Source organism: Vulpes vulpes, chromosome 10 (assembly GCF_048418805.1).
Source record: "Vulpes vulpes isolate BD-2025 chromosome 10, VulVul3, whole genome shotgun sequence".
In the NCBI taxonomy this organism is placed as follows: Eukaryota; Metazoa; Chordata; class Mammalia; order Carnivora; family Canidae; genus Vulpes; species Vulpes vulpes.
Genome location: NC_132789.1, coordinates 16267499 through 16292604, shown reverse-complemented (window position 1 = coordinate 16292604; position 25106 = coordinate 16267499). Strand labels below are relative to the sequence as shown.

Sequence of the window (25106 nt, the reverse complement as noted above, 5' to 3'; positions counted from 1 at the left end):
GGCACTTGAAACTGTAGGAATGGGCAGCCCAGGTGGCTCAGCGATTTAGTGCTGCCTGCAGTCCAGGGCATGATTCTGGAGTCCCAGGATCGAGTCCCACATCAGGCTCCCTGCATGGAGCCTGCTTCTCCCTCTGCCTGTGTCTCTGTCTCTCTGTCTCTCACTCTCTCTTTCTCTCTGTGTCTCTCATGAATAAATAAAACCTTAAAAAAAAAAGAAAGAAAGAAACTGTAGGAACAAAGGTGTGACCATTCACTTGACCATATGGAGATAAAGAGGGGTCCGGGTTCTTTGTGACCAGACAGCTGGCCTTACAGCATAGGAGTGTAGGGCAGAAATGGGCATTTATATCTGAGACAGACATGTTGTGTACTTTCTGTCCTCCTTAGCTATTTCCAGTCTGCTGGCATCAGTGACTCTGGATCTCAGCCAGTATGCCTTGGACATTGTGAAAGGACTGGCTAGTGAGTACTGTGACCCCTCTCCAGCTCCTAGAGTGGCACCTTGGGTTTTGGTTGTATTTTCCTAATTATTTTAGGAAAAAGGGCAGGGGACAGCTCAGTTTAGAAAGAAACTACATTTGCACAGTTTCTCGAGATCCTTATAAGGAGAGCACTTTGCTGGGATGGGAGAATGGGGAACGTGGAAAAGACAGAAATGAAAGCCTGGATGCTCAGTTCTTGGCGGCTTCTGAGCTGCAGCTCTCTGTGTCCAGGTCAGCTGAAGTCCAACAGTCCCCGCCTGATGGATGAAGCCGTGTTGGCGCTGCGGAACCTGGCCCGCCAGTGCAGTGACTCTTCGGCGACAGAAGCCCTGACCAGGCACCTGTTTGCTATCCTTGGCGGTGAGTAAGCCTTCCCTGGCCATGGGGATGACTGAGGTGTGGGTGCCGGGACCTGCCTGGGACTCGGGGCTCCAAGTCTGTGTGTGTTGAAGCCGTGTGGCCAAGGGAACACTTGCATTAGGATGTGGACATGTGAAGTGAACAGAAGCATGCGCTGGGCAGTGAAGACAGGGGTGATCTCAGGGTTTTGTTTTGTTTTGTTTTTAATTTAAGTGTGGACGTTATTGTATGTATGAAGGGAAAAGCTAGAGGGAAATACATCAAATTGTTCATAGTGTCTTTGGGTAGTGGGCACGTGAGTGATTTTTAAATATTTTTATGTTTTTTTGTTTCTCAGATTTTCTGTAAGAATTTACTGCTGTTTTAGTCAGAAAAAAATCTAGTGAATGTTATTTTAAATCCAGCTTCATTAAAGAAAGGCTGCTTCTGGAATCAGAAACTGTGTCTTGGTGTCACACACATGATTAATCATCACCCCCTTGGGAAATGTGGCGGATATGAATTTTGAATCTTTACCATCTCTCCTCTCAGGCTCAGAGGGAAAACTGACTATTGTAGCCCAGAAGATCAGCGTCCTCTCAGGTATAGAATCTCTCCTGGGGGTAGCGATAAGTGAAGAAGTAGATGAGGTGTAACGTAACTGTTAGGTAAGGCAGGTCCTTCATTGGATTTGGACTCCTGATAGACAGCCCAGCATGGCTCCTAGGACTCTACTGCCTATCTGTGGGCAGGTGGGACTTGTTTGAGTCCAGCGGGAGGCCTGGTTTTTATATAAGTCAGGATCATCTTGAGGACAGATTGAGGGAAAGACACTGATGGCCAGAGGAGAGGCATGGCTGCTAGGGAAGTGGGCCTCGGCAAGAAGAATCTTGTGTTTGTGATTTTGTGCTGAGCAGGAAATCCCCTGCCTTCCAGGGATCGGGAGTGTCAGTCATCATGTGGTGTCTGGGCCTTCTAGTCAAGTCTTGAATGGGACTGTGACTGAGCTGTTCATCCCATTCCTCCAGCAAGAAGGTAACTGTGCAGCATGGGGAGGATGCAGTTTAGACCTGCTCCAACTCATTTTCACATTCAGAGCAGCCATGAACCCCTTCTCACAGCAAAACTCCCCTGAAGCATTACTGCTTCTTCCCCCTTGTACTCCTGCTTGCTATGGGGCTCTGCTGGCAGCAGTTGGACATGGGTCTGAGATGCTGAACTGACCAGACTTCTACTTCTTGCCTTAGTTCACGAAGGCACCTTGGTGCATGCCGTCTCTGTCCTGGCTCTCTGGTGTAACCGGTTTACCACGGAAGTGCCCAAGAAGCTCACCGAATGGTTTAAGAAAGCCTTCAGCCTTAAGACCTCCACCTCTGCAGTGAGGCATGCCTACTTGCAGTGCATGTTGGCCTGCTTCCGAGGTGAGATGCCTCCCCTGCAGGGGTGACTGTGTCTTCTGGTCATTCTCACCACCCCAGGCCTTCCCTTGGTGGCCCAGCTTACTTGGCATCACTTCTCTTTGAGTTTCGGGCAGCATCGGGCTTAGTCATCCATAAAGCCTGGAATCAGTGCGCAATCTTCACAACCGACTCCAGCTTCTCTCCTTTATCAGACCTTTGAGTCACAAAGCTTTATTTAGAGAGGGTCTGGAACTAGATTGTGTCACTGTATTATCTGAGGTCATGGGGAAGTGATTGATTGCAGGAGGCCTGATTCAAAAGGACCAGCTTCATAGAAACTTGACTTTTGACTTACTAAAAACCAACCACTGCCCTTTCTTTAGGTAGACAAACCTGTCATTTGAGTGTGGGCATCCACCTCTTTCCTAAGCAAAGCTAGAGGAAACTTTCCAATCTGCTTAGGAACTTGATCTCCACCTTTGAGATAGGCTTGTACTTCTTTAAAAAAAAGAGAAAAGAAAAGAAAGTACACTTCTGATGAACTGTGTTTAAAGAAACATCTAAGAGAGTCCAGAACTGCTGATTCCACAGAAGGGTATCCCTTCTCTACAGTGCCTGTTTGTCAATTTGCAGTTCTGCTGCATTGATCAATCTTGATTTTTAGATTGAGTTCTAGATAGCAGAGACTTGGTTTAAACTAGGCTCTTCAGTTTTAAAAGCTTGATGCTTTTAAAATATACATGATATAAAATAAGCCTTTAAAAATTTTTTGGTTTCAAATCCATGACCTCTTCCAAATGAAATATGTTTACTAGTTAAGAAAACATGGATTTAGCTATAGTTTTAATAGATTTCCAAAATATTTTTTCAGTTATTTAGTGGGTTTAGTTTGTAGGTCAGCAGATTGGTTCTGGTTTTGGAATTTGGATAGGGAACTTGTCAGGTTCTTGGGAAGAGCCCCAGACAGAAATTGGTAGGTGTGCAGTGCCCCTGGCTCTCCCTGAACCAGCTGTTTGGCCTTGGGCATCTTTTTTAACTTCTCTTGGTCTGTTTTCTTACACATCAAATGAACAGCTGGACTATTGGATTTGTAAGGATCCTTCTAGCTGTAACATGTTTGGTTCTAGTTCTCCTACTTCACAGCATTTGACAAGGTGAAGCATTTTAGTCAACCAATTCAGAAGTGAATGGATAACTCCTTTCTTGAGTAAGCTTGTCACCCCTGATAGTGTTTTGTAAGGTGCTAGTCCTCTCTCCACAGGTGACACACTATTGCAGGCCTTGGACTTGCTGCCTCTGCTCATCCAGACAGTGGAGAAGGCAGCCTCCCAAAGCACTCAGGTTCCCATTGTCACCGAAGGGGTCGCTGCAGCCTTGCTGCTCTCGAAGCTTTCTGTGGCTGACTCACAGGCTGGTAAGGGTCTGGACTTGTTCCCCGTGGTAGCAGATGAGGCTTCATTCAGAGTCCCCGGGAGGAGTGTTTTGATGTTTAGAATTTGACAGGATTGGTGTGGTCACTACCACACTGCCTCGGCCATGGTGCCCCATGTCATCTGCAGGGATGAGCCTCAGGGTCACAGTTGGATGTGGGAATATAGCCAGGGGACTCTTGTCACTGTCCTCCTTTGCTCTGTTGCTCTAGTGCTCTAGGAATGGGGGTTTGTATATAATGCCCAGACTGGCCTGAGTTTAGTATAGTGGGGCATTTTTTAATTGATTATACCTTTCCTGGGAGTAACTTGAAAAGCTTCCCCTTAGCTAATCTTCTAGCCCTAAGTTCCCATCTTTGGCTAGTATTACCACTTCCTGTCCAGAAGCAGTCAATATGTAATCAACCAACACCAGGTAGTGTTCTGTGTATATGCCATATTAAGTACTGAACACTCCTTGGACAAGAGTCCTAGTCAGTGCAACCCAAAGAGCTGTCTCTTTCTCTCTGTGGCCACCTGGTATTCTATGTCTGCTTTAGTCATACTCTGCCTGCACATGGACGTGAACTTACTTCCATGGTTGGAAGTGGAGTTCAGCTCTGGTCATGTTTCATCAGGTGCCTTGACAGGGAGGCAAAGATGAACATGACCAGGCTTTAATTTTAAGCTGCTTTACTCCAGTGGGAATGAGGAGATGCAAAAATATGTCTGTAGTTATAAGACGATATACGGCCTTAGGGCAGTTTTGAAGGAGGGATTGCTCTTAGTTTAGGTGTTGGCTATCACGAAAGGCTTCATGCAGGGAGCATTTGGACGAGGGCCCTGAAGGCTAGGAAGGATTTCACCAACTGGAAGGGAACAGCCCAGGATGCGTTCAGACTAGCGTTCAGGATGGGGAAGGCACCATGTGTGAACATCAAGTATCACAGCCTGCCACCTGGAGTAGGTGGGAATTCCAGGTGGGAAATGCTTGCCTGGTCCCCTGTAGGCAGCAGAGAACCACTGAAAGTTTACATATAGGCAATGATACCGGAAAGATGGCTTAGTTTGCAGGACTGGGAGGGGAGACAGTCTAGGAGTGATGTATACATGCTGGGGGAGCCCTACTGCCTACTACAGAAGAGGGTCTGTCAATGCAGCTGGCCCCAGTATCTTCATGCAGGAGGGGACCAACCGTGATGGGTGGAGTGAGCTATATCAGGGAGTGACCTTTTGTTTCTTGCAGAGGCCAAACTCAGTGGTTTCTGGCAGCTGATTGTAGATGAAAAGAAGCAGATTTTCACTTCTGAGAAATTTTTGCTCATGGCTTCAGAGGATGGTGAGTTACTTAGTTGAACGTACTTGAACTTGAGACTGGGCCTGAGTCCCTCTGGTGGGTCTTCAGAGAGGACCCTTCCTGAGTGCCTGTAACCTTAGCAGTCAGCTCCGCAAAAACCCGGGTTAGAGTACTGTGGTCAGCTATTGTGTCATAGGCTGCTGTGGGAATGAACACACATGGAATGCACACGCATTGTGTGGCATGGAAGCTGAGAAGTGGGGGAGTGGGTAGATTTGTGGAAACAGAGCACTAATGGTTGCGGGGCTGCGATGTTAGGTGTAATTATAGCTGATTGGGTAATTGGTGCTGTCTTGGAGGTTTTCTTATATTACAAGACAGCTGAAAAGCTCTGGTGGAGTGTGGCTGGCTGCACTCCCCCACTAGGAGACACAAAACTACTGGTTTCTCTCCTGGCAGAGAAGGAACAGTTGATCTTTAAGTGTATGTTTAAAATTCTAGGTTGCCTTAGGGGTGTCTGCTGCTAATCGGTGATTTGAAAAGTCTTTTGACTCACAAATCACAACATCCTATTAATGAACTAAAACTGTTAGTCACTTCCTGATTTAGAAAAAAAAATTAGTTCTTGTATAGGAAATACAGTCACATAATTCAAAGAATAAAAGATCCAAGAAGGCCTATGTTGAAAATCATACCCCCGCTTTGATCTCTGCCCACCTAGTATCCCTGGCCATGGATAACCAGTTGTATTAGCTTCTGTGTATCCTTAGTATTTTATAATTCATACCAGCAGATAACTTTTTGTGTTAGTTCTTTACCTTTTTTTACACAAATGGTAATATGCCTGCTATATGCATTGTAGACTTGGCAATCATTCTACTTCAGTATGCATATCTCCTCATCTTTTTTTTTTTTTTTTGGAACTGCATAGTAATTTTAAATTGATTAGAATAAAGTGTATGTTTTTCATTAGTCCAAAATACATTGTCAGCGAAAAAGGAACTTCAGATGAGCTGTAATTTTACATGCAGTGTTAATCACATGTACATTTTATTTTATTTTTTTTTATTTTTTATTTTTTTTTAATTTTTTATTTATTTATGATAGTCACACAGAGAGAGAGAGAGAGAGGCAGAGATACAGGCAGAGGGAGAAGCAGGCTCCATGCACCGGGAGCCTGACGTGGGATTCGATCCCGGGTCTCCAGGATCGCGCCCTGGGCAGGCGCCAAACCGCTGCGCCACCCAGGGATCCCTCACATGTACATTTTAGTGTTCATTCTTCAGGACTTTCCAGTTCTTTTTGGATGTATTCTATATATGTTTTTTAAGATTTTACTTATTTATTTGAGAAGGAGTGTGCACGCATGGGGTGAGAGCAGAGGGAGAGGGAGAGAGAGAGAGAAGCTCCAGCAGACTCCCTGCTGGGTGCGGAGCTCTAGATGGGGCTTGACCTCATGACCCTGAGATCACGATCTGAGCCAAACGCTTAACCGGCTGAGCCACCCAGGTGCTCTAGATGTGTTCTATGATTTAAAAACCCTTCCAGGGGGATCCCTGGGTGGCTCAGCAGTTTAGTGCCTGCCTTTGGCCCAGGGCACGATCCTGGAGTCCTGGGATCGAGTCCCACGTCGGGCTCCCAGCATGGAGCCTGCTTCTCCCTCCTTCTGTGTCTCTGCCTCTCTCTCTATGTCTATTATAAATAAATAAAATGAAATAAATAAATCTTTAAAAAAAAATAAAAACACTCCCTTGTGGCTTAGCGGTTTAGCGCCTTCAGTCTGGGGTGTGACCCGGGATTGAGTCCCATGTAGGCTCCCTGCATGGAGCCTACTTCTCCCTCTGCCTGTGTCTCTTCCTCTCTCTCTTTGTGTCTCTCATGAATAAATAAATAAAAATCTTTTAAAAAAATAAATAAAAACACTTCCACTGTTTGTCTCCCTTCCTAGCTCTGTGTACCGTGTTACAGTTGACGGAGAGGCTTTTCCTTGACCACCCACATAGATTCACAGGCAACAAAGTTCAGTACGTGAAATTTGTTTACCTTTCCTCTTGGGTCAAGTGGGGCAAACCATGGCAAAAGCCTGCGAAATAGTGGTGTGTGCAGGGTGGGAGGGCTGGCTGTGGAGAGCCCCATGCTCACCCTCCCCAGGATGCTGTATTCTTGTGCTTGCAGGCAGTACTACCGGGCTCTGGTGGCCGTGCTCCTGAGCCGCACCTGGCGCGTGCGCAGGCAAGCCCAGCACACAGTCCGGAAGCTGCTGTCCTCTCTTGGGGGCTTTAAACTGGCATTCGGACTTCTGGAGGAGCTGAAGGCTGTCCTCAGTTCTCATAAGGTGAGGGTATCTGGGGTCCAGAACTAGGGCTTGCTGACACGGTTAGCTAATCACCCCAGTTATATTGAGGGAGTTTGGCTGGTCTCTTCCTGGGCTATTCTCACTCAGATATCATGTGATGCCAGAATCTTCTGCCCTGCCCTTGAGCTCTGATAACATCTTGTTTCACAGAATTCCTTTTTTTTTCCCCCCTGAGGTGCTTTTCTTTCTTCCCATGTGTTGTGACATGTAGTTCAACCTTTTTATTCTTGAGTAATGAAATAACACTTTGTTTTTGAAGCACTTAATGATTTTTAGAGCATTTGCTACCCATTCTTTCCTTTGTTTTTTTTTTCACCTTGCTATTAAAAGGCAGATAGACTAAATACACTTACTCTATATGAGTTGTCCAGGGTTCTGGCAGCTGAAATGACTTGGCAGGGGTCTCCCAGTCAGTGGGTGGCAGAAGTGACTCCAAAGACCTTGTCCCTTTTCATTGTTTCCTAATTGCTCTTGAGGGATGTGGGTCAGTGACAGACTTGTGGTCTCTGACTGGGTCTCCTGGACCAGCTTCTGTGGCTGCTTTTCCCCCCATGGGCTTCTTAGGTACCAAGTCACATGTGTTTCCTCCTTCCAGGCACATCTCCCAGCCTGTGGGGAGCCAGACATCAGCCTCCACTCTAGTGGGAGCTCCCGAGAACAGCATGTGTGAAAGGCAGCTGTGTTCCTGGCATCTGTGTCCCTTGTGTCCCCAGCTAGCACAGGGCTGTGCACAGCAGTCTCATGAGTTGTTTCCTTATAGGTGCTACCCTTAGAGGCTCTGGTGACAGATGCTGGGGAGGTAACTGAGGCAGGCAGGGCCTACATACCCCCAAGGGTCCTGCAGGAAGCTCTTTGTGTCATCTCCGGGGTGCCAGGACTGGAGGGTGACGTCACCAACACCGAGCAGCTGGCCCAGGAGATGCTGATCATCTCACACCACCCATCATTAGGTTTGTGCCAGGGGCACTTGCAGGAGGGCTGGGGACTCTATTGGGCAGGATAAGGGCAGGCCAGGCAAGAGGCCTCAAATTGCTCCACTTCCCTGCAGTGGCAGTGCAGTCAGGACTCTGGCCAGCGCTCCTTACCAGGATGAAGATTGACCTGGAAGCTTTCATCACCAGGCACCTGGATCAGATCATCCCTAGGATCACCACACAGAGTCCCCTGAACCAGGTGACTGGCATGTGACTAATTTTGGCCTCAGGTTCAGAGTGTCAGAGGGAGGCTTCAATGAAATAGGTGCAGGTGTTGTAAAATGTGGTCTTGGAACTCTTGGGTTGCAAGTGACAGAAAATGCAAAGTGGTTTAAGCATAAGGAGGGGCTTCCTGCTGCTTCTGACTGCTGAGTCACAGGGTATGACTGGCCCCCATGATGCTGGCTATAGAACGCTATAGGTGGTGTCTCTCTTGCTTTCCTTCTCTTTGTCTCTGGCATCTGTGTCTCCTCTCTGCTCTCCGTGAGGGGGCTCTATTCTCCAGCAGTCTCCTCCTCTCTGGTAGTGGGACAGCTGACACTTCCAGGCTTACAGCTCGTACCCCATCAGCTGCAGTGGAAAAAGCTTGCATTTTCCAGTCATTTCAACTGGCATGGGGGCTCACTACCCTCATTGACCTGGCTTGGGCCCTGTGCTATTTCTGAGCCTGTCCTTTTGGTCAAAGTCACATGCCTACCTCCGGAAGAGGTAGGAGCAGTTCCACCTGCACCACAGAGATTGAGAGTAGAGGGGTAGTATGAAACCCAGTCAGGATGCTGGTGCCACAAGCTTTGAAATGCTTGGGGAGAAGGCAGGCACACACTGCAGCTGTCTACTCTGGCGGGCAGTGCTCAGAATAAGCGGGCAAGAAGAGCAGCCTGTAGCTGGGAGCATTAGGCATGGTAGGACCCCTCTCCAGTGCCAGCCTATGGCATACCCCGACTGAGTTGGTGTTTGTCTGACAGTCTTCCATGAATGCCATGGGCTCCCTCTCCATCCTGTCCCCGGATCGGGTCCTCCCACAGCTCATTAGCACCATCACTGCTTCCGTCCAGAACCCTGCGCTCCGCCAGGTGACACGGGAAGAGTTTGCCATTATGCAGACCCCTGCCGGGGAGCTGTATGACAAATCTATTATCCAGAGGTGAGTTCCCATTCGTGGATTCAGTTGCCCTAAGCCTTGGTTTTCTTACCTGTAAGAGAAAGAGGTGTCTTTTATAGGGTTAAGGAATAAATGTTTTAAGGAGTAAATCAAATCGCTTATTCGTTATCGGACAAGTATTGCTCTGTTCCAGGCACATGCTTAAGCCTGGGACACAAGAGCACGTCAAGTATCTAGCACTTTGCTGGTGCATGCAACTTCAAAGCCAGCTGAGGTTTCACTGCTGGCAGGAGACAGGAGGACCTATTGGCTGTTTGGAGCTGGCTGATCACCTGCTTTGATGTTTCAGTGCCCAGCAGGACAGTATAAAGAAGGCCAACATGAAGCGAGAGAATAAAGCTTATTCCTTCAAGGAGCAGATCATCGAGCTGGAGCTCAAGGAGGTGAGTGCAAAGAAGGGTGACGTGAGGTAGCTGCTGAGCTTGGTGGCCTCAGCCTGGCGACTTTCTGTGCTTCGTGTATACAGTTCCCTGGGGTCATCCTGAGGTCCATGCATACTCTTCTGACCCCTCCATCAGTCCTGGGTTCCCCTACCAATGGAGGTGCTCAGTAAATTCTTGTTGAATGAATGAGTGATTTCTTGGCCTTTTCCAGGCTGCAGCTTATACTGGGGGAGAGCATCTGTTGGAGGGAGGCTAAGGTTTAGATTCTGAAGCCGCATGATTAGCATACCATTTCCAGCACATTGAAGGACTTCTCATTTTTCTCACATATAAAAGGCTCTTCTTGTCTTTGTCAATTGAGAATCCAGTAAGAAATTACTTCTCTACTGCTGTCTCCATCCTCTGGAAACCAGGTGGCTGTGGACTCTGTGGGAGGTCGGGGAGGCCATATGGTGGTTTGTAGGCACAGGTCATAGACTTACAGCCGGCTTGGTGCCAATTGGACTGATCTTGCCCTGCTCTGTGGTAGGCAGGGAGGTCTATTCTGGGAGATGGAATTTGTTTGCTCGTTGCCTTTAGGAAATAAAGAAGAAGAAAGGCATAAAAGAGGAAGTGCAGCTGACCAGTAAGCAGAAGGAGATGCTACAGGCCCAGCTGGACAAGGAGGCGCAGATCCGGAGGCGGCTGCAAGAGGTGAGGGGCTGCTGCCACCACAGGCTGAGCTTGCTCCTCACTGTCTGGAGCAGGCCCTGCTGACCTACCTACCGGGCCAACTCTGCTTGCAGCTGGACGGTGAGCTGGAGGCGGCGTTGGGCCTGCTGGACACCATCCTGGCCAAGAACCCATCTGGCCTGACCCAGTATATCCCAGTTTTGGTCGACTCTTTCCTGCCTTTGTTGAAATCTCCCCTGGCTGCTCCCAGGATCAAGAACCCTTTCCTGTCCTTGGCTGCCTGCGTCATGCCCCCTAGGCTCAAGGCTTTGGGTCAGTTCTTGTTTGCTGGTTTTGGGCATGGCCCTGGGCAGGTTGGGAGGAGGGGCAGGAGGTGCACCTGAGTGCTTATGGGGAGTAGGGAGTGGTCTAGGCATCGACTTCTGTGCCCATCTGGAAGCAGTCTTGGAACCCCAGGCTGCAGATCCCTAGGAGCCACATAGAGCTGCCTCCACCCTCATGTTTCACATCTGCTGTGCCTTTACTCTGAGTACGAAGTTTTAGATACTAATCAGTGTGATCTGTCTGTAAGTTTTCAAACTAAGGAGTCAGAAATTAAGTGGTAATGGGGTTGGTTTGGTACCATGTGGCCAGTTGGTGCAGCCCAGAGCTCCTGAGCAGCCCCACCTCAGTGATGGGAGGTCCCTGTGGCCCTTAGCGTTTGGTTAACTACGGAGATACACAGACCAAGTGGGGCAGCCGGGCACTGCGATGGCCTCTCACTTTGGTGGGGTAATGGCCTTAAGCAGACTTCATAGCTTGAAGGGTATGTTCCTAGGTATGAGGCTAGAATCTGGGAACAGTTCAGAGTGGAAAAATTAGTTGGTACTTATGGAGCCTTCTGAAACTGTTACTGACTGGCTGGGCTTATTACATGGAAGATGGGAGCTCCAGGTGACAAGTAGAGCTTATACCCTTAGCTAAACAACCCTGGGTGGCTCATACTTTTAACTTCTTAGCATAAGGACAGTTCCTGCCTGCCTACCTGCACCCCCCCCCCCATGCTGTCATGAAGATGAAATGAGATATTAGGTTGAGGACGTTTTGGCATAGCAGAATTAATTCCTTTAAGTCAGAGAGATGAGGCATCTCTGCTTGGGGGTCCCTGGTTTGTACCCAGGCCAGAGTCTGTGTCCTTGCATTGGTCATCCCCTTTGGGTTCCTTCTCTTGGACACAGGCACTTTGGTGAGCCATGTGACTCTACGCTTGCTGAAGCCAGAGTGTGCCCTGGATAAGTCATGGTGCCAGGAAGAGCTGTCGGTGGCTGTGAAGAGGGCGGTGACCCTGCTGCATAGCCACACCATCACCAGCAGGGTGGGGAAGGGTGAGCCAGGTAAGGAAGAGGGCAAGTAAAGGCAGTGTGTGTGCTCATTCAAGCCTGTGAGTCTCAGTGTCCCCCCAGGGCTTTCTGAGGCTGTGGCCTTGGGCAAGTCACTTCTATTCCTGGCCTTCATTTCCTCCTCTGAAAAAGGTTGGGAGGATGGTGGAATTTCTGAGTCCTGGTATTCTGAGTCACTGTGGCCCCCACTGAGAGTTTGCTTCTCCTCACTGGGATCTACCTGTGTCTTTTAATTCTCTCCTCCTGGAACTGAGCAGTGTTTGGGGTAGGAGTAAGATTCAGAGCTGGGCTGCTGGCTATTGTCCCTGTTATCATACTTTGTGTTCCTGGGCGTCAGAAAGGGTCTCCAGCCTCCTTCACCCCTGACCCCACTCAGGCCGCAGCTTCTGTAGATGCCTGTAAGATTGTGTCTGCTTCTTGCCCTCACAGATGCTGCGCCCCTGTCTGCGCCAGCCTTCTCCTTAGTGTTCCCATTTTTAAAGATGGTGCTGACTGAGCTGCCCCACCATAGCGAGGAAGAGGAGGAGCGCATGGCCCAGATTCTTCAGATCCTCACCATCCATGCCCAGCTGAGGGCCTCACCCAGCCACCCCCCTGGGCGTGTGGACGAGGTTAGCAGAGGAGCTCGGCTCCACCCTTGGTTTGAGTGGGGTCAGGGAGGCAGGGGCCCTCCATACTTCCTGGACCATCAGCATTTCTGGCAGGGTAGTGGAGTGTGTGCATGTATTTATAGCAGCAGCCATTGGTATGGAGAACCCAGATGTTCTCTTTGGTGTAGCACTCATGGCCTCAAAGCAGCTTACAGGTTTCCTGAGAGTTTCTGACCTAGAGACATTGAAGGATTTTAAATCAATTTATTGTGTTAGTTTGTTTTGTTTTTCTAACTCAGAAGATAATAGTGATCACTCTTCCTTTGACTTGCTTGTGGTTATGGGATTGGACCTCATTCACTGAAGGATTTCCTTCTTAATAGATTGTGTTCTGAAAATGTGCCAAATTCGTGCATGTGTTTAAAAATTCCATGAACATGAAAGCAGGGGGAAAAAAAGGAAATATTGCTCCACATAGTAAGGCATAGGTGGATTGCCCTGCTTCTTTCATATGACTGTATATTCTGGTTTCCTCTCATGCTTCATGGACTGTGTAGGGCTCTATGCTCTGAGTACACCATGTTTTACTTAATAAGTCTTTACCTATTGATAGGCATTTTAAGATTGTTTCCAACTTCTCCCTAATTTGAACAGCACTATGCTGTGCGTCCTTGTCCACACATGCCCCACTGTGCACCCATGTGAGCACTCTACAGGACATATTCTTGGGTGTGGAGTTACTAGATTATGGAGCATGTTCTGAACTCACCAAGAGTTCCTGTCTCTCCATACCTAATGCAGCCTCAGATAGTAATTAATCTTGCCAACGAAAGGGAAAAGGATAGTATCCCGTTTTATTTTGTTTCTCTCCTACTTTCAAGGTAAGTATCCCTGTGTTTAGGGGCCATCTGTATTTCACTGTCTGTGAGTTTCAAATATGTTTCAGAATGTACTTGTTCAGAGTCCCTGAAGCTGGTGCGGCTAACTGGAATTGGCTCCCATGGAGTTAGTGGTTAGCCTGACAGGGTTCCCTTGCGGGTGAGAGGATGCTGCTGCTCATGCTGCCAGGCGTTGTTACATACCTCCCAGAGCCTCACCCTGACTTATGTGCTGTTCTCTTTTAGAATGGCCCGGAGCTGCTGCCTCGAGTGGCCATGCTGCGCCTTCTGACTTGGGTGATCGGGACGGGCTCCCCCCGCCTGCAGGTGATCTGGTTTTCAGCTGGCTATTGCTGCGCCTGAGTTTGTGAGCTTGATCTCTGGTCCTAGCACTTGGTGGTGTTGAGTCCTTGTTATCTTTCTCAGCCCTCACTTTTGTATTTGAGCTAAAGGGCTGCTTTTGAGAGAGCCAGCCTGGACATTCTCAGCTAGTGAGGGGTTTTGCTTGGGACCTGCCACTGTCCTGGGCTGGAGCAGGGGGCTTGTCTCCACTAGGGCTTCAGGGTGGGCATTCTCAGTTCAGATCCCTCTCTGGGTTCTTCCATCCATCACCCAGCCCCATGTCTGGCCCCATAAAAGTAAATAATTTGGTGAACTGAGCTTAGCGCATCAATGTCCTCCTTAGGTTCTGGCTTCAGACACCCTGACCACCCTGTGTGCCAGCAGCAGTGGCGAGGATGGCTGTGCCTTCGCAGAGCAGGAGGAGGTAGATGTGCTGCTCTGTGCCTTGCAGTCCCCTTGTGCCAGCGTGCGGGACACTGCGCTCCGGGTGCGTTCCCCCTCTCTTGCATGACCACTGTGGTATTCCTCTTCCCTCAGTGCAGGTGTTTGAACTGTATGAGACATTCCTTCAAATGATAGAGGAGATGTCTCACATTTGCACTTGTGTATCCTGGAGACAAAGGGAAGAAGTCATGGAGTGGGTCAGGATCATTCTAGGAAGGGGGATGATGAAGCAGTTGTCACAGCGTATCACTGGCTATTTTTTAATTTACCTTGGAAGACTTTATGTGATTTTTTTTTTTTTGAGAGGGAGTGGGTGGGGTAGAGGCCGAGGGAGGGAGAGGGGGAGAGAGAATCTTAAGCAGTCTCCATGCTCAGCCCAGAGTCGAGCACAAGGCTCGATCTCACCACCCTGAGATCATGGCCTGAGCCAAAATCAGGAGTTGGCTATTTAACCAACTGAGCCACGCAGGTGCCCTGGCTTCACTAGTTTTCTAAAATGAATGTGGTCTCTTGGTACTTTTATAGATAGATCAATGATCAACTAAGAGGATTAGTTTGTTTTTTCGACCTATCACCTTATACTTGGCTTTTCTTAGTGCTTTTGGATCAAAAAAGCATACTCTCCTTGAAGTATGAGACAGGGCTTCCCAAATGCCTGTCTGCAGCCCCATGCTATTGATCTGTGACAGAGTTTTCACTGGCTCTTGGCAAAGTGTGGAAAACAATAGCAATGTGAATTTTTCTTGAAGACCAAGGGAATGTCCTTTTTCTGAGGTTTTGTCTTACACATTGAAAGTTTTTATTATTTTTTCTTTTATTTATTTTTTATTTTTTTTAATATTTTATTTATTTATTCATGAGCTACACAGTGAGAGAAGAGAGAGGCAGAGACACAGGCAGAGGGAGAAGCAGAGGGAGAAGCAGGCTCCACGCAGGGAGCCTGACATGGGACTCGATCCCAGGTCTCCAGGATCACGCCCTGGGCTGCAGGTGGTGCTAAACTGCTGCACCACCGGGGCTGCCCCTTATTTTTCTTTTAAAGATTTTATTTGAGAGAGCATAAGCTCTCAGGAGCTCTCATGAGCTCCTCACGGGGGAGGGAGGAGCCTGATGTAGGGCTTGATCCTAGGACTCTGGGACCATGACCTGAGCCAAAGGCAGACACTTAACCGACTGAGCCACCCAGTCACCCCACATTGAGAGCTTTTAAATTTTATGTTAAAAAAGATTCTACCACCATCATCTCACAAAGGAAAAGCTGTGGGAGAAGCCAGAGCAGCTAATGAGTTGAATTGATGTGTGGTACTCCCTGGCACTGATAGTGCTGTCCAATGATGCTTTCTGTAATGATGGGAATATTTTATATCTGTGCTGATCAGTGTGGTAGCCACTAGTCAACGTATGGCTGTCGAGAACTTAAAATGTGGCTGGTGTGACTGAGGAACTTAGAGTTAATTAAGACCTACGTGTGGCTGGTGGCTATGTCTTGGCTAGTACAGAGTTAGAAGAAGGTGAAGAGATAGGTCAGAGGCTCTTAGAAAAAGTCAGACCTCACTGAGTCCCATCTCACCCCTTTTCAGGGGCTGATGGAACTCCACATGGTATTGCCAGCGCCTGATACTGATGAGAAGAATGGCCTGAATCTTTTGCGGAGGCTCTGGGTGGTCAAGTTTGATAAGGAGGAGGAAATCCGGAAGCTGGCCGAGAGGTGGGAGCCACTAGAAGATTTTGTTTTTTTTCCAGTTCTGTCCTCTCTCTACTTATGAAAAACTGGCCCCAGAGTGCTTAGCCAACAATAAGAGAAGGACCAGATGGCTGGGTTTGGCAGGGTGGGTGCCACAGATCCTTTTCTGACTAGTCCCTGCCTCCGGTCTCCTATAGGCTCTGGTCGACGATGGGCTTAGATCTGCAGCCAGACCTCTGCTCCTTGCTAATCGATGATGTCATCTATCATGAGGCAGCTGTGAGGCAGGCTGGGGCCGAAGCCCTCTCCCAAGCTGTGGCCCGGTACCAGCGGCAGGCGGCAGAGGTTATGGGCAGACTTATGGAGATTTACCAGGAGAAGCTCTATGTGAGTGGCCTGCGCACCCTGCTGCAGGCTGGGCTACGGGAGGGTAGGTTGGACTCTGCTTGGCCTCCAACATGCTTTGTTAGAACTCACTGTGGCCTAGGGTGGCTGTGACTGATCTCCTACCTCACATAACAAGCAAGGTACTAGCTCACATAGCTCGGCTGGGGAGAGCACTGCAGTGCATTTATCAACCTGTCTGTTGCAGCGGCCTCCCCCAGTGCTGGATGCCTTGGGACGAGTTATCTCCGAATCTCCTCCAGATCAGTGGGAAGCCAGGTACAGTAACAGCTGTTGCAGTCTTGTTCCACTCAGAGCTTTCTCAGATACCACAGATTGGCTGCGCTGGGTGCTGAGAGGAGATAGTGTGGAGTCATGGGACAGTGGAAGGAAAGGGCAAGACCTCCCTCTGAGTCAGAGAGACCTGAATTCAAGTCCTGGCTCCTCTTGGGCTAGCCAAGTGATATCGGGTGTGTTTCTCCTTTCTTCTTGGGCCTGGTTCCTCAGAGATCCTTGGGGACCTTTTTACTGTTCTGTAGCTGAAAAAGATAGTAGTACTTTGTCTTTGTAGAGTATGCTCACATTCAAGTGACTTCACATTTGATTCTTTTACCTCTTTATCCTCCTGAGCCTGCCCTGGAGGTAGAAGGGTAAGCATTACACTCACATGTGGGGAAACAGAGGCAGAGCTGGTCCTTGCCCAAAGTCACCCTTGTAGGAGGTAAAATCTGGGCAGATGGCAGGTCTCCATTTGACAAATGGGTGTTTGAGACCATGGTGTAGATTGGTGGGTAAACACGAGGCAATGGGCTCTGTACTGGTTCTGTACCTCAGAGGGAGCTGGTGCAAACTCCCTTTCCTTGTGGCATACTGGGATAGATTCCATCAGCAGAGGAGGCCCCTGGTCAGCTCTCACCGCCTGACATAGCCCCCCTTCTTCCCAGGTGTGGCTTGGCTCTGGCCCTCAACAAGCTCTCCCAGTGTTTGGACAGCTCTCAGGTGAAGCCTCTCTTCCAGTTTTTTGTCCCTGATGCTCTCAATGACCGAAACCCAGATGTCCGGAAGTGTATGTTAGATGCAGCCCTTTCGACACTCAACACCCATGGGAAGGTGAGAGATCTCAGCCAGTTGAGGGTTGGGTGCAGCAGGCTGGGCCAGGATAGGAGGCGGGACTGAGTAGTGGGACTTAGTGAGGTTGAGTGCCAGGCGGCCTGGCTGGGTACTGGCCCCCATGGAAAATTTCATTTCTTTTTTTGAGCCAGAAAGACCCAAAAGGCTGTTAAATTCTTGTAAGTCTGCTGTGTTGCTGCCAGAAAATTGGGAAACCCGCTGGCATTGTTGGCTGGCTTATCAGGATGCCAGTCCCAAGCCAGACTTGGGGTTCATCCTCAGGCAGAAACTGTCATCCCCGATGCAGCGTGTAGAGTTGACGTGAGGCTTTGGGTGGGCTTGGCTTTTCAGGAGAATGTCAACTCGTTGCTGCCAGTGTTTGAGGAGTTTCTGAAGAACGCGCCGAACGATGCCAGCTATGATGCTGTGAGGCAGAGTGTAGTGGTCCTCATGGGCTCTCTGGCTAAGCATCTGGACAAGAGTGACCCCAAAGTGAAGCCCATCGTTGCCAAGCTCATCGCTGCTCTCTCTACCCCCTCCCAACAGGTACCTGCCTCCTGGCCTGGGGCCCACAAGCCAGTTGGGGAATTGAGACAGACTGCATGTGTGTAGTGGGATACTAGGGCCCAGTTGGGTATCAGGGCCCCAGATGCCTAGTTCTCAGCAAGGAGTCATCCTCTTTCTTGGGGCAGCCTGGTTTATAGTGAAGAGCACCCCTGGAGAAGGAGTTACTTTGCTCTAGTAGATTTCCTAAGTACTTTGATTTTTTTCCTACTTATTTACTAATAGTCTCTTTTTGCACTTAGAATAAACCCAGCACTAGGGATAGCAAGATTAAAAAAAAAAAAAAGACAGCTCCCCCTGCTGAGCTTTCCCTGACCCTCTGTGTGCTCCTTTTTTTTTTTTTTTTAAGATTTTATTTATTTATTTATGAGAGACACACACAGAGAGACAGAGAGAGAGAGGCAGAGACACAGGCAGAGGGAGAAGCAGGCTCCATGCAGGGAGCCCGATGTGGGACTTGATTCCGAGACTCCAGAATCACGCCCTGGGCGGAAGGCAGGCGCTAAACCTCTAAGCCACCCAGGTGTCCCTCTCTGTGTGTTCCTTACACATTTCAGGGGCTTTCTAATGTGGACTGTAAGCCATAGTGCAAGGATTGTTGTTTTCTTTTTTGAAAAACGTGTGTGTGTGCGTGTGTGTGTATTTCCCCCCCCTAAAGTGATTTGCATTTTGGGTCACCCATAGTATTTCAAATGTAGGTTCACAAAACTGTGGTCAAGTAAATTTGAAAACTCACCTGCAAAGGATCTGCCTGGGCCTCTGGCAGCACAATGCTTTGCTGTATACTCTCTTGTTGAGCTTAATGAACTGTGGTTGAAAGGCAGAACTGGTGCGGCCTTTGGGTACCACTCAGTTTGGGCCTCGCACTGTAAGGCAAGGCTGAATTCCCTGTGCCTTTGACAAGAACACTGAGAGACTCAGGCCATTTTTTTTTTAATAAATTTTTTTAAATTATTTTATTTTATTTTATTTATGATAGTCACACAGAGAGAGAGAGGCAGAGACACAGGCAGAGGGAGAAGCAGGCTCCATGCACCGGGAGCCTGATGTGGGATTCGATCCCGGGTCTTCAGGATCGCGCCCTGGGCCAAAGGCAGGCGCCAAACCGCTGCGCCACCCAGGGATCCCCCTACTCAGGCCATTTTTAAGAAGGCGCAGTCGCGCACTTCTCTCTAGATCTTTCTATGTGAGTGTGTCTTCCTGGAGTTTTCTGTCATCTGACTAGGCCTCACAGATCAAGTGTGCCCCCTGATGGAGCTTGTGTCATCCACGGGCACCTAACACTGTTTGCTTGTCTGATGCCTTGTGTGGTCTGACAGGCAGTGGCTGAGATGGGGCTTGGGGACATCTAGTGGTGAGGCACTGCATAGGACTGTGGCAGCCCCCAGGAGTGGCTGTGGTTGAGCTGCAACACTGTGACAAGGCAGGCCCCTCCCATAGGTCCAGGAATCCGTGGCCAGCTGCTTACCACCTCTCGTGCCAGCCATCAAAGAGGATGCAGGAGGGATGATCCAGAGGCTGATGCAGCAGCTGCTGGAGTCAGACAAGTACGCAGAGCGCAAAGGGGCCGCCTATGGGCTGGCAGGCCTGGTGAAAGGCCTGGGCATCCTCTCGCTAAAGCAGCAGGAGATGATGGCAGCGCTGACTGATGCCATCCAGGATAAGAAGAACTTCCGCCGGCGAGAAGGTGAGTGTCTCTGAGCTTGGGGCTGCCCAGGATGGGAAGTCAGTCCCCACAGCTGCCAGAGGAAAGAATATGGCCTTTCCTTCCCCACTGAAGGCCTGGTGTTTGTGTGTGTCCTGTCGAGGAGGCAGTTTTGTTTTTTTTTTTAATATTTTATTTATTTATTCGTGAGAGACACAGAGAAAGAGAGAGAGGCAGAGACACAGGCAGAGGGAGAAGCAGGCTCCATGCAGGGAGCCTGACGTGGGACCCGATCCCGGGACCCCAGGATCACGCCCTGGGCCGAAGGCAGACGCTCAACCGCTGAGCCACCCAGGCGTCCCGAGGGGGCAGTTTGTGTAACCCATTTCATCCCGTCCTTGCTCCTGTAGCCTGGACTTTATTTCTTACTCAGCTTTGAGACCGTCAGCTGAGACAGAATTGGCCTTATTAGCTGTTAGTGCCACGAAGTGACAGACACTGCCCTGTTCTCTCCTCCTTCCTGCTCAGCCACATCCATGCTCTTGGGGAGGTAGAGGGTGCTGTAGTCCCACAACTGCTTTGAGAGGAGGAGATGGCAGAGAGTTTATCCTGTGGCTGCCTCCAGAGCACAATCTGTTTCCACCTGTTCCTTCTCCCCCAGGAGCCCTCTTTGCCTTTGAGATGCTGTGCACCATGCTGGGGAAGCTCTTCGAGCCGTATGTGGTTCACGTGCTGCCCCATCTGCTGCTGTGCTTCGGAGATGGGAACCAGTATGTGCGTGAGGTAAGTCCTGAGGCTGCATGTGAGACCTGCTGCCAGCTGGGGCCGCCAGTGCCTGTGAGTCTCCGCCCAAGGTCTGAGGAGATGGAAGGGCCCACTGCTGGGAACCCCCCCTCCCCCTCAGGCATCAGTTACTGGTATGGACTCCTCCAATTTCCAGTAAAGTATTGAAGCTTTGTAAGATGAGGAACTCTCCTTCTCAGCTGTGTCTGTACACAGGGTCTGACACAGGAGATCTCCAGTCAGTGTTGGTTGCCAGGAGGAACATTCGAGCTAAATCAGCCTTGACCGTTTCTTGGGCAAGGAGGCCCCTGAACACCTTTTCTCCTCCCTTGAGGCTGCAGATGATTGTGCCAAAGCTGTGATGAGCAACTTGAGTGCTCACGGGGTGAAGCTGGTGCTCCCCTCCTTACTGGCTGCCTTGGAGGAGGAATCCTGGAGAACCAAAGCTGGTAAGGCTGCTCCCCTTTGGTGTCTCTGTCCCAACCTCCTTTTCTGAAGACTGCCCTTGCAGGGATCAAGGGAGCCATCCAGGGATCTTGTCCCATGTATGTGTGCTCCCCAGCCCACAGACAAGGCTGAGACCCTCAGAGTAATCAGGCAGCTTCAATAGCTTGTGTGCTTTCATACAAAGAACAGGTCTCTCATGGGAACTGTAGCCCTAAGTGAGGAGGTCCTAGAGCTTTAAAGTTAGTTTGTGGCAACTTCTGTGACTTTAAAGCTCCCCCCCCCCCCCCCCCCCGAAGTCCCTTTTTAAAAATAGAATCTTCTCTGGCATCCTAATATGCAAAACAGATACAAGTGGAGCTGTTTTGGTTTGGGCAGGGTCAACATTGGGGCCCTCCCACTTGGTCCTTTCTCCCCCTCAGGCCTTCAGGCTCCACCCTGCAGTTTGAAAAATCACAGCTCTAAATGAGTTTCTTCATATATGGATAAAGAAACTAGGCTAGAGAAATTCAGTGCATTGGCCTTGGGTCATTGCCAGGACTCAGCCAGGTCTTCCCCGATCCTGGTCTTACCTCTTTCCCCTACATCACCTTGCATCACACCCAGAATCTCATGGCTCAGCAGGCCTTGGGAGCATTGTGCTCACTTTGCTGGAGGGCGCCCATCCCTACCCCCCTTACTGGGGCCTGTTTCAGCACAGTCTGCAGAGGAGCCGGCTGGTTATCCCTTGGCCTGGCAGCCAGCACAAGTGGCTCCCTGGCCTGTGCTTAGTGATCTCATGCTGGGCCTGTGTCTATTGTCTCCAGGGTCAGTGGAGCTGCTCGGGGCAATGGCGTACTGTGCTCCCAAGCAGCTGTCATCCTGCCTGCCCAACATCGTGCCCAAGCTCACGGAGGTACTCACTGACTCCCACGTCAAAGTGCAGAAGGCTGGACAGCAGGCATTAAGGCAGATTGGTTCCGTCATCAGGAACCCAGAGATCCTAGGTATGCTTCTCCCATGAGCACACTGGCTGTGGCTTCTTCTCCCATTCCTGGACACTGCAGGAAATGTGTGCATTCAGCAAAGATTTTTGCCCTCTGAATATAGATTCACATTGAAATAACCTTGAAATTCTGGGATAATAACCTCTAATTTCTAGGATAATTAGTGGGAAGTAGTTTGGAAGCAGTTTTGTCGCTGGTCCCTGGAGCATTCATCATTGACTGTACAGATAGGGAAACTGAGTCATCAGCTCAGCTCAGCTTGGCTCCCAGGGAGCCCTGCGCACTCAGCTGAGCCCTGAGGTCAACAGAATTGAGTGACATGCTCTGGACCACATCAGTATCAAATGTTCTTTGAGAACTTTCTATTCTGTCTCATTCCAGAAGACGTGATAGAGGAGAAGCTTAGGGAAGGGTTAGTCCTCTATGCTCTGTAGTGTGGTTCTTGATGGAGTGATGGCAGGAGATTTGATTTCTAGAAACAAAACCCAGCTACTATCTCACCCAGCATATCACTAGTTAAATGTTAAACATCAGGGTGGGACATAGGTGATTGTTCACTGTACTTAGTCAGGATGTTACCAGACTTTTTTCATTCAGAAAACAGTATTTGTGATTTGTGTGTTTTTGTTTTTGCAAGAGATGAATAGGTATCCTTGGGATTTGTTTTTCGCAATGTCCAGCAGCCTGGGGGATTCCTAGGGCTTAATGTAGTCTCAGTCTCTATCAGATGAGGGGAAGTGTTTGCATTTTTGGAAATCCAGCATGGGTCTTTTTTTTATTTTTTATTTTTTATTGAGATATGATTTGCATAGTGTTAAAGACACTTTTAAAAAATGTATACAATTCAATGGGTTTTTTTGTATATTCACAAAATTACATAAATGTCACCACTGTCTAGTTCTGGGGCATTTTCTTCACCCCAGAAAGAAACCCCATACCTCTTCTTTCCCTTCCCTTCCTCTGGGCCCTGACAATCACTAATCTGCTTTCTGTTTGGGATTGCCTGTTGCAGATACTTCATGTGGTAGGATCATTTTTGGCTAGTTTCTTGAGCTTTAGCATCATGTTTTCAAGGTTCATCCATATTGTAGCATGGGTCATTTCTTTATTTCTTTTTATGGCCCAATAATCCATCATATAGATAGACCACATTTTGTTTATCAAGTCATCTGTTGATGGACATTTGGGTTGTTTCCACTTATTGGTTGCTCAGAATAATGCTGCTGTGAACATTTGTATATGAGTGGTTATTTTATTTTATTTTATTATTTTATTTATTTTATTTTATTTTATTATTTTATTTTATTTAATTTTATTTTTTAATTATTTTATTTTATTTTATTTTATATTTTATTTTATTTCATTTTATTTATTTTATTTTATTTTATTTTATTTTATATTTTATTTCATTTCATTTTATTTTATTTTATTTTATTTTTTATTTTTATTTTATTTTATTTTATTTTATTTTATTTTATTTTTTATTTTATTTTATTTTATTTATTTTATTTTATTTTATTTATTTTATTTATTTATTTTATTTATTTTATTTTATTTATTTTATTTTATTTTATTATTTTATTTTATTTTTTTTTTATTTTATTTTATTTTATTTTATTTTATTTTATATTTTATTTTATATTTTATTTTATTTTATTTTATTTTTTATTTTATTTTATTTTATTTTATTTTATTTTATTTTATTTTATTTTATTCATGAGAGAGAGAGAGAGACACAGGGAGAGGCGGAGACACAGGGAGAGGGAGAAGCAGGCTCCATGCAGGGAGTCCAATGTGGGACTTGATCCTGGATCTCCAGGATCAGGTCCTGGGCTGATGGCAGTGCTAAACCATTGAGCCACCCGGGCTGCCCTGAGTGGTTTTTTAAATGTGTTTAGGTCTCTTGGTTGGACCCCTAGAAATGGAAATTGCTGGGTCCTGGTATGGTAACTGCCTTGGAGAACTGTTAAAATCTTTTGTCCATTTTTTACTTGAGTTATTAGTTTTTTTTTTTAAATTATTGACTAGCATGGGTCTTTATAGTGGCTGAATTCCCTGGGCTTGTGGAAAAGAGAAGCCATGTATTTCTCTTGGCAATTATCTTGCTAGGCTGATGGTGCTGACTTGGAGAGCTTGTTTTATCTGGGTTTAACTGCTCTGAGCATCGTGTGCTTCATTGCTACCACTGGCCCAGCAGCCTTTGGTGTCTCAAAACAGTATTTTTGCAAAACCACTTTGTGCTGCCATTTCCATAAGGAGGCACGTGGTATCTGAGCAGTGTTCCCATGGAGGCTCAGTACTGTGGCTGTGGCTCGGTGCCCACTGAAGGTCACCCCCCAGTTGTCTTGCAAGATCAGCTGCACAGTGCAAAGGGGTAATGGCTATTACCTTCTTCCTAGTTGAGCAAGGATTGCTCTTTGCAAGCAGATTGGCTTCCAGTTTTAGTATGTGTGCTACCGAAGCAAGCATAGCAGACTGGCTTCCACAGCTGGTGACTTGTGGGGCTCCAAGGAGGGGTGTCCCCAGATTCTCTTCTGACTGCCTGTAGTTCTGGGGACCTGGCGGCTTTGCCACACCTGAGACTTGTGTAAACTAGCCTCCCTCTTGTTTGGACATGCAGCCATTGCCCCAGTCCTGCTGGATGCCCTGACGGACCCCTCCAGGAAGACCCAGAAATGCTTGCAGACTCTGCTGGATACCAAGTTTGTCCACTTCATTGATGCCCCATCCCTGGCCCTCATCATGCCCATTGTCCAGAGAGCCTTCCAGGACCGTTCCACGGACACGCGGAAGATGGCAGCCCAGATTATTGGCAACATGTACTCCCTGACAGACCAGAAGGTAGCGGCCCAACTGGGGCTGGTGTAGGACAGACCAGTAGATGCTGGTTCAGGGCACAGAATCTCTGCCCACAGCAGACACAGGGCTATAGGCTTTTGGTCCCTGATTATGTTTAGAGGAAGAAGACCATTTTGGGGTAGAGGGTAGAAAACTAGGCTCTCTGGGCATCTTACAGAGCACTGTGGTTGAAGTTCTTACTAGCTCAGCCACCAGATGAGGCCATCCTTGGGCTCTTTTACAGATTGAGGAGGAGGAAAGGCCCAGCCGTGCCCTATGTTAGCAACGTGGCTGCTGTTTTGACTGCTTGCAGTTCTCTTGTCACAAGCATTTGCTTCTATAAGCCTCCAAATTAGAGGAAATTAGGCTAGTTTGGGACATTTACTTTGTTTACTCTATCCCAAGGGTTTCCATGTGTGAGCTCACGGTCTCCCACAGCCATGCTTTGCTTGCTGAGGCTATGGGCATAAGAGGTAAAGTAGGCAAGTGATGTCAATCCTGGAGAATTTAGGAAATGGGAAAATTGCTAAAACAAATGATTGTATACATAGTTCCAACA

The 25106-nt window shown here is 48.1% G+C and overlaps 1 protein-coding gene across 1 annotated transcript in view; it reads left to right on the top strand.

The window, feature by feature from the left end:
- GCN1 (GCN1 activator of EIF2AK4) overlaps positions 1–25106 on the top strand; it is a 60520-nt gene that overhangs the window by 16265 nt on the left and 19149 nt on the right. The window contains exons 10-38 of the mRNA XM_072722987.1: positions 390–464; positions 716–844; positions 1376–1426; positions 1760–1858; positions 2071–2244; positions 3485–3637; positions 4879–4971; positions 6878–6953; positions 7105–7264; positions 8046–8235; positions 8334–8458; positions 9225–9403; positions 9711–9804; positions 10384–10497; positions 10590–10788; positions 11694–11849; positions 12285–12466; positions 13570–13650; positions 14009–14152; positions 15690–15817; positions 15991–16180; positions 16386–16456; positions 17122–17287; positions 17639–17833; positions 19292–19538; positions 20158–20279; positions 20614–20728; positions 21530–21709; positions 24330–24550. Coding sequence (XP_072579088.1) covers positions 390–464; positions 716–844; positions 1376–1426; positions 1760–1858; positions 2071–2244; positions 3485–3637; positions 4879–4971; positions 6878–6953; positions 7105–7264; positions 8046–8235; positions 8334–8458; positions 9225–9403; positions 9711–9804; positions 10384–10497; positions 10590–10788; positions 11694–11849; positions 12285–12466; positions 13570–13650; positions 14009–14152; positions 15690–15817; positions 15991–16180; positions 16386–16456; positions 17122–17287; positions 17639–17833; positions 19292–19538; positions 20158–20279; positions 20614–20728; positions 21530–21709; positions 24330–24550 — 4109 coding nt within the window. The remainder of the gene's footprint in view (positions 1–389; positions 465–715; positions 845–1375; positions 1427–1759; positions 1859–2070; positions 2245–3484; positions 3638–4878; positions 4972–6877; positions 6954–7104; positions 7265–8045; positions 8236–8333; positions 8459–9224; positions 9404–9710; positions 9805–10383; positions 10498–10589; positions 10789–11693; positions 11850–12284; positions 12467–13569; positions 13651–14008; positions 14153–15689; positions 15818–15990; positions 16181–16385; positions 16457–17121; positions 17288–17638; positions 17834–19291; positions 19539–20157; positions 20280–20613; positions 20729–21529; positions 21710–24329; positions 24551–25106) is intronic.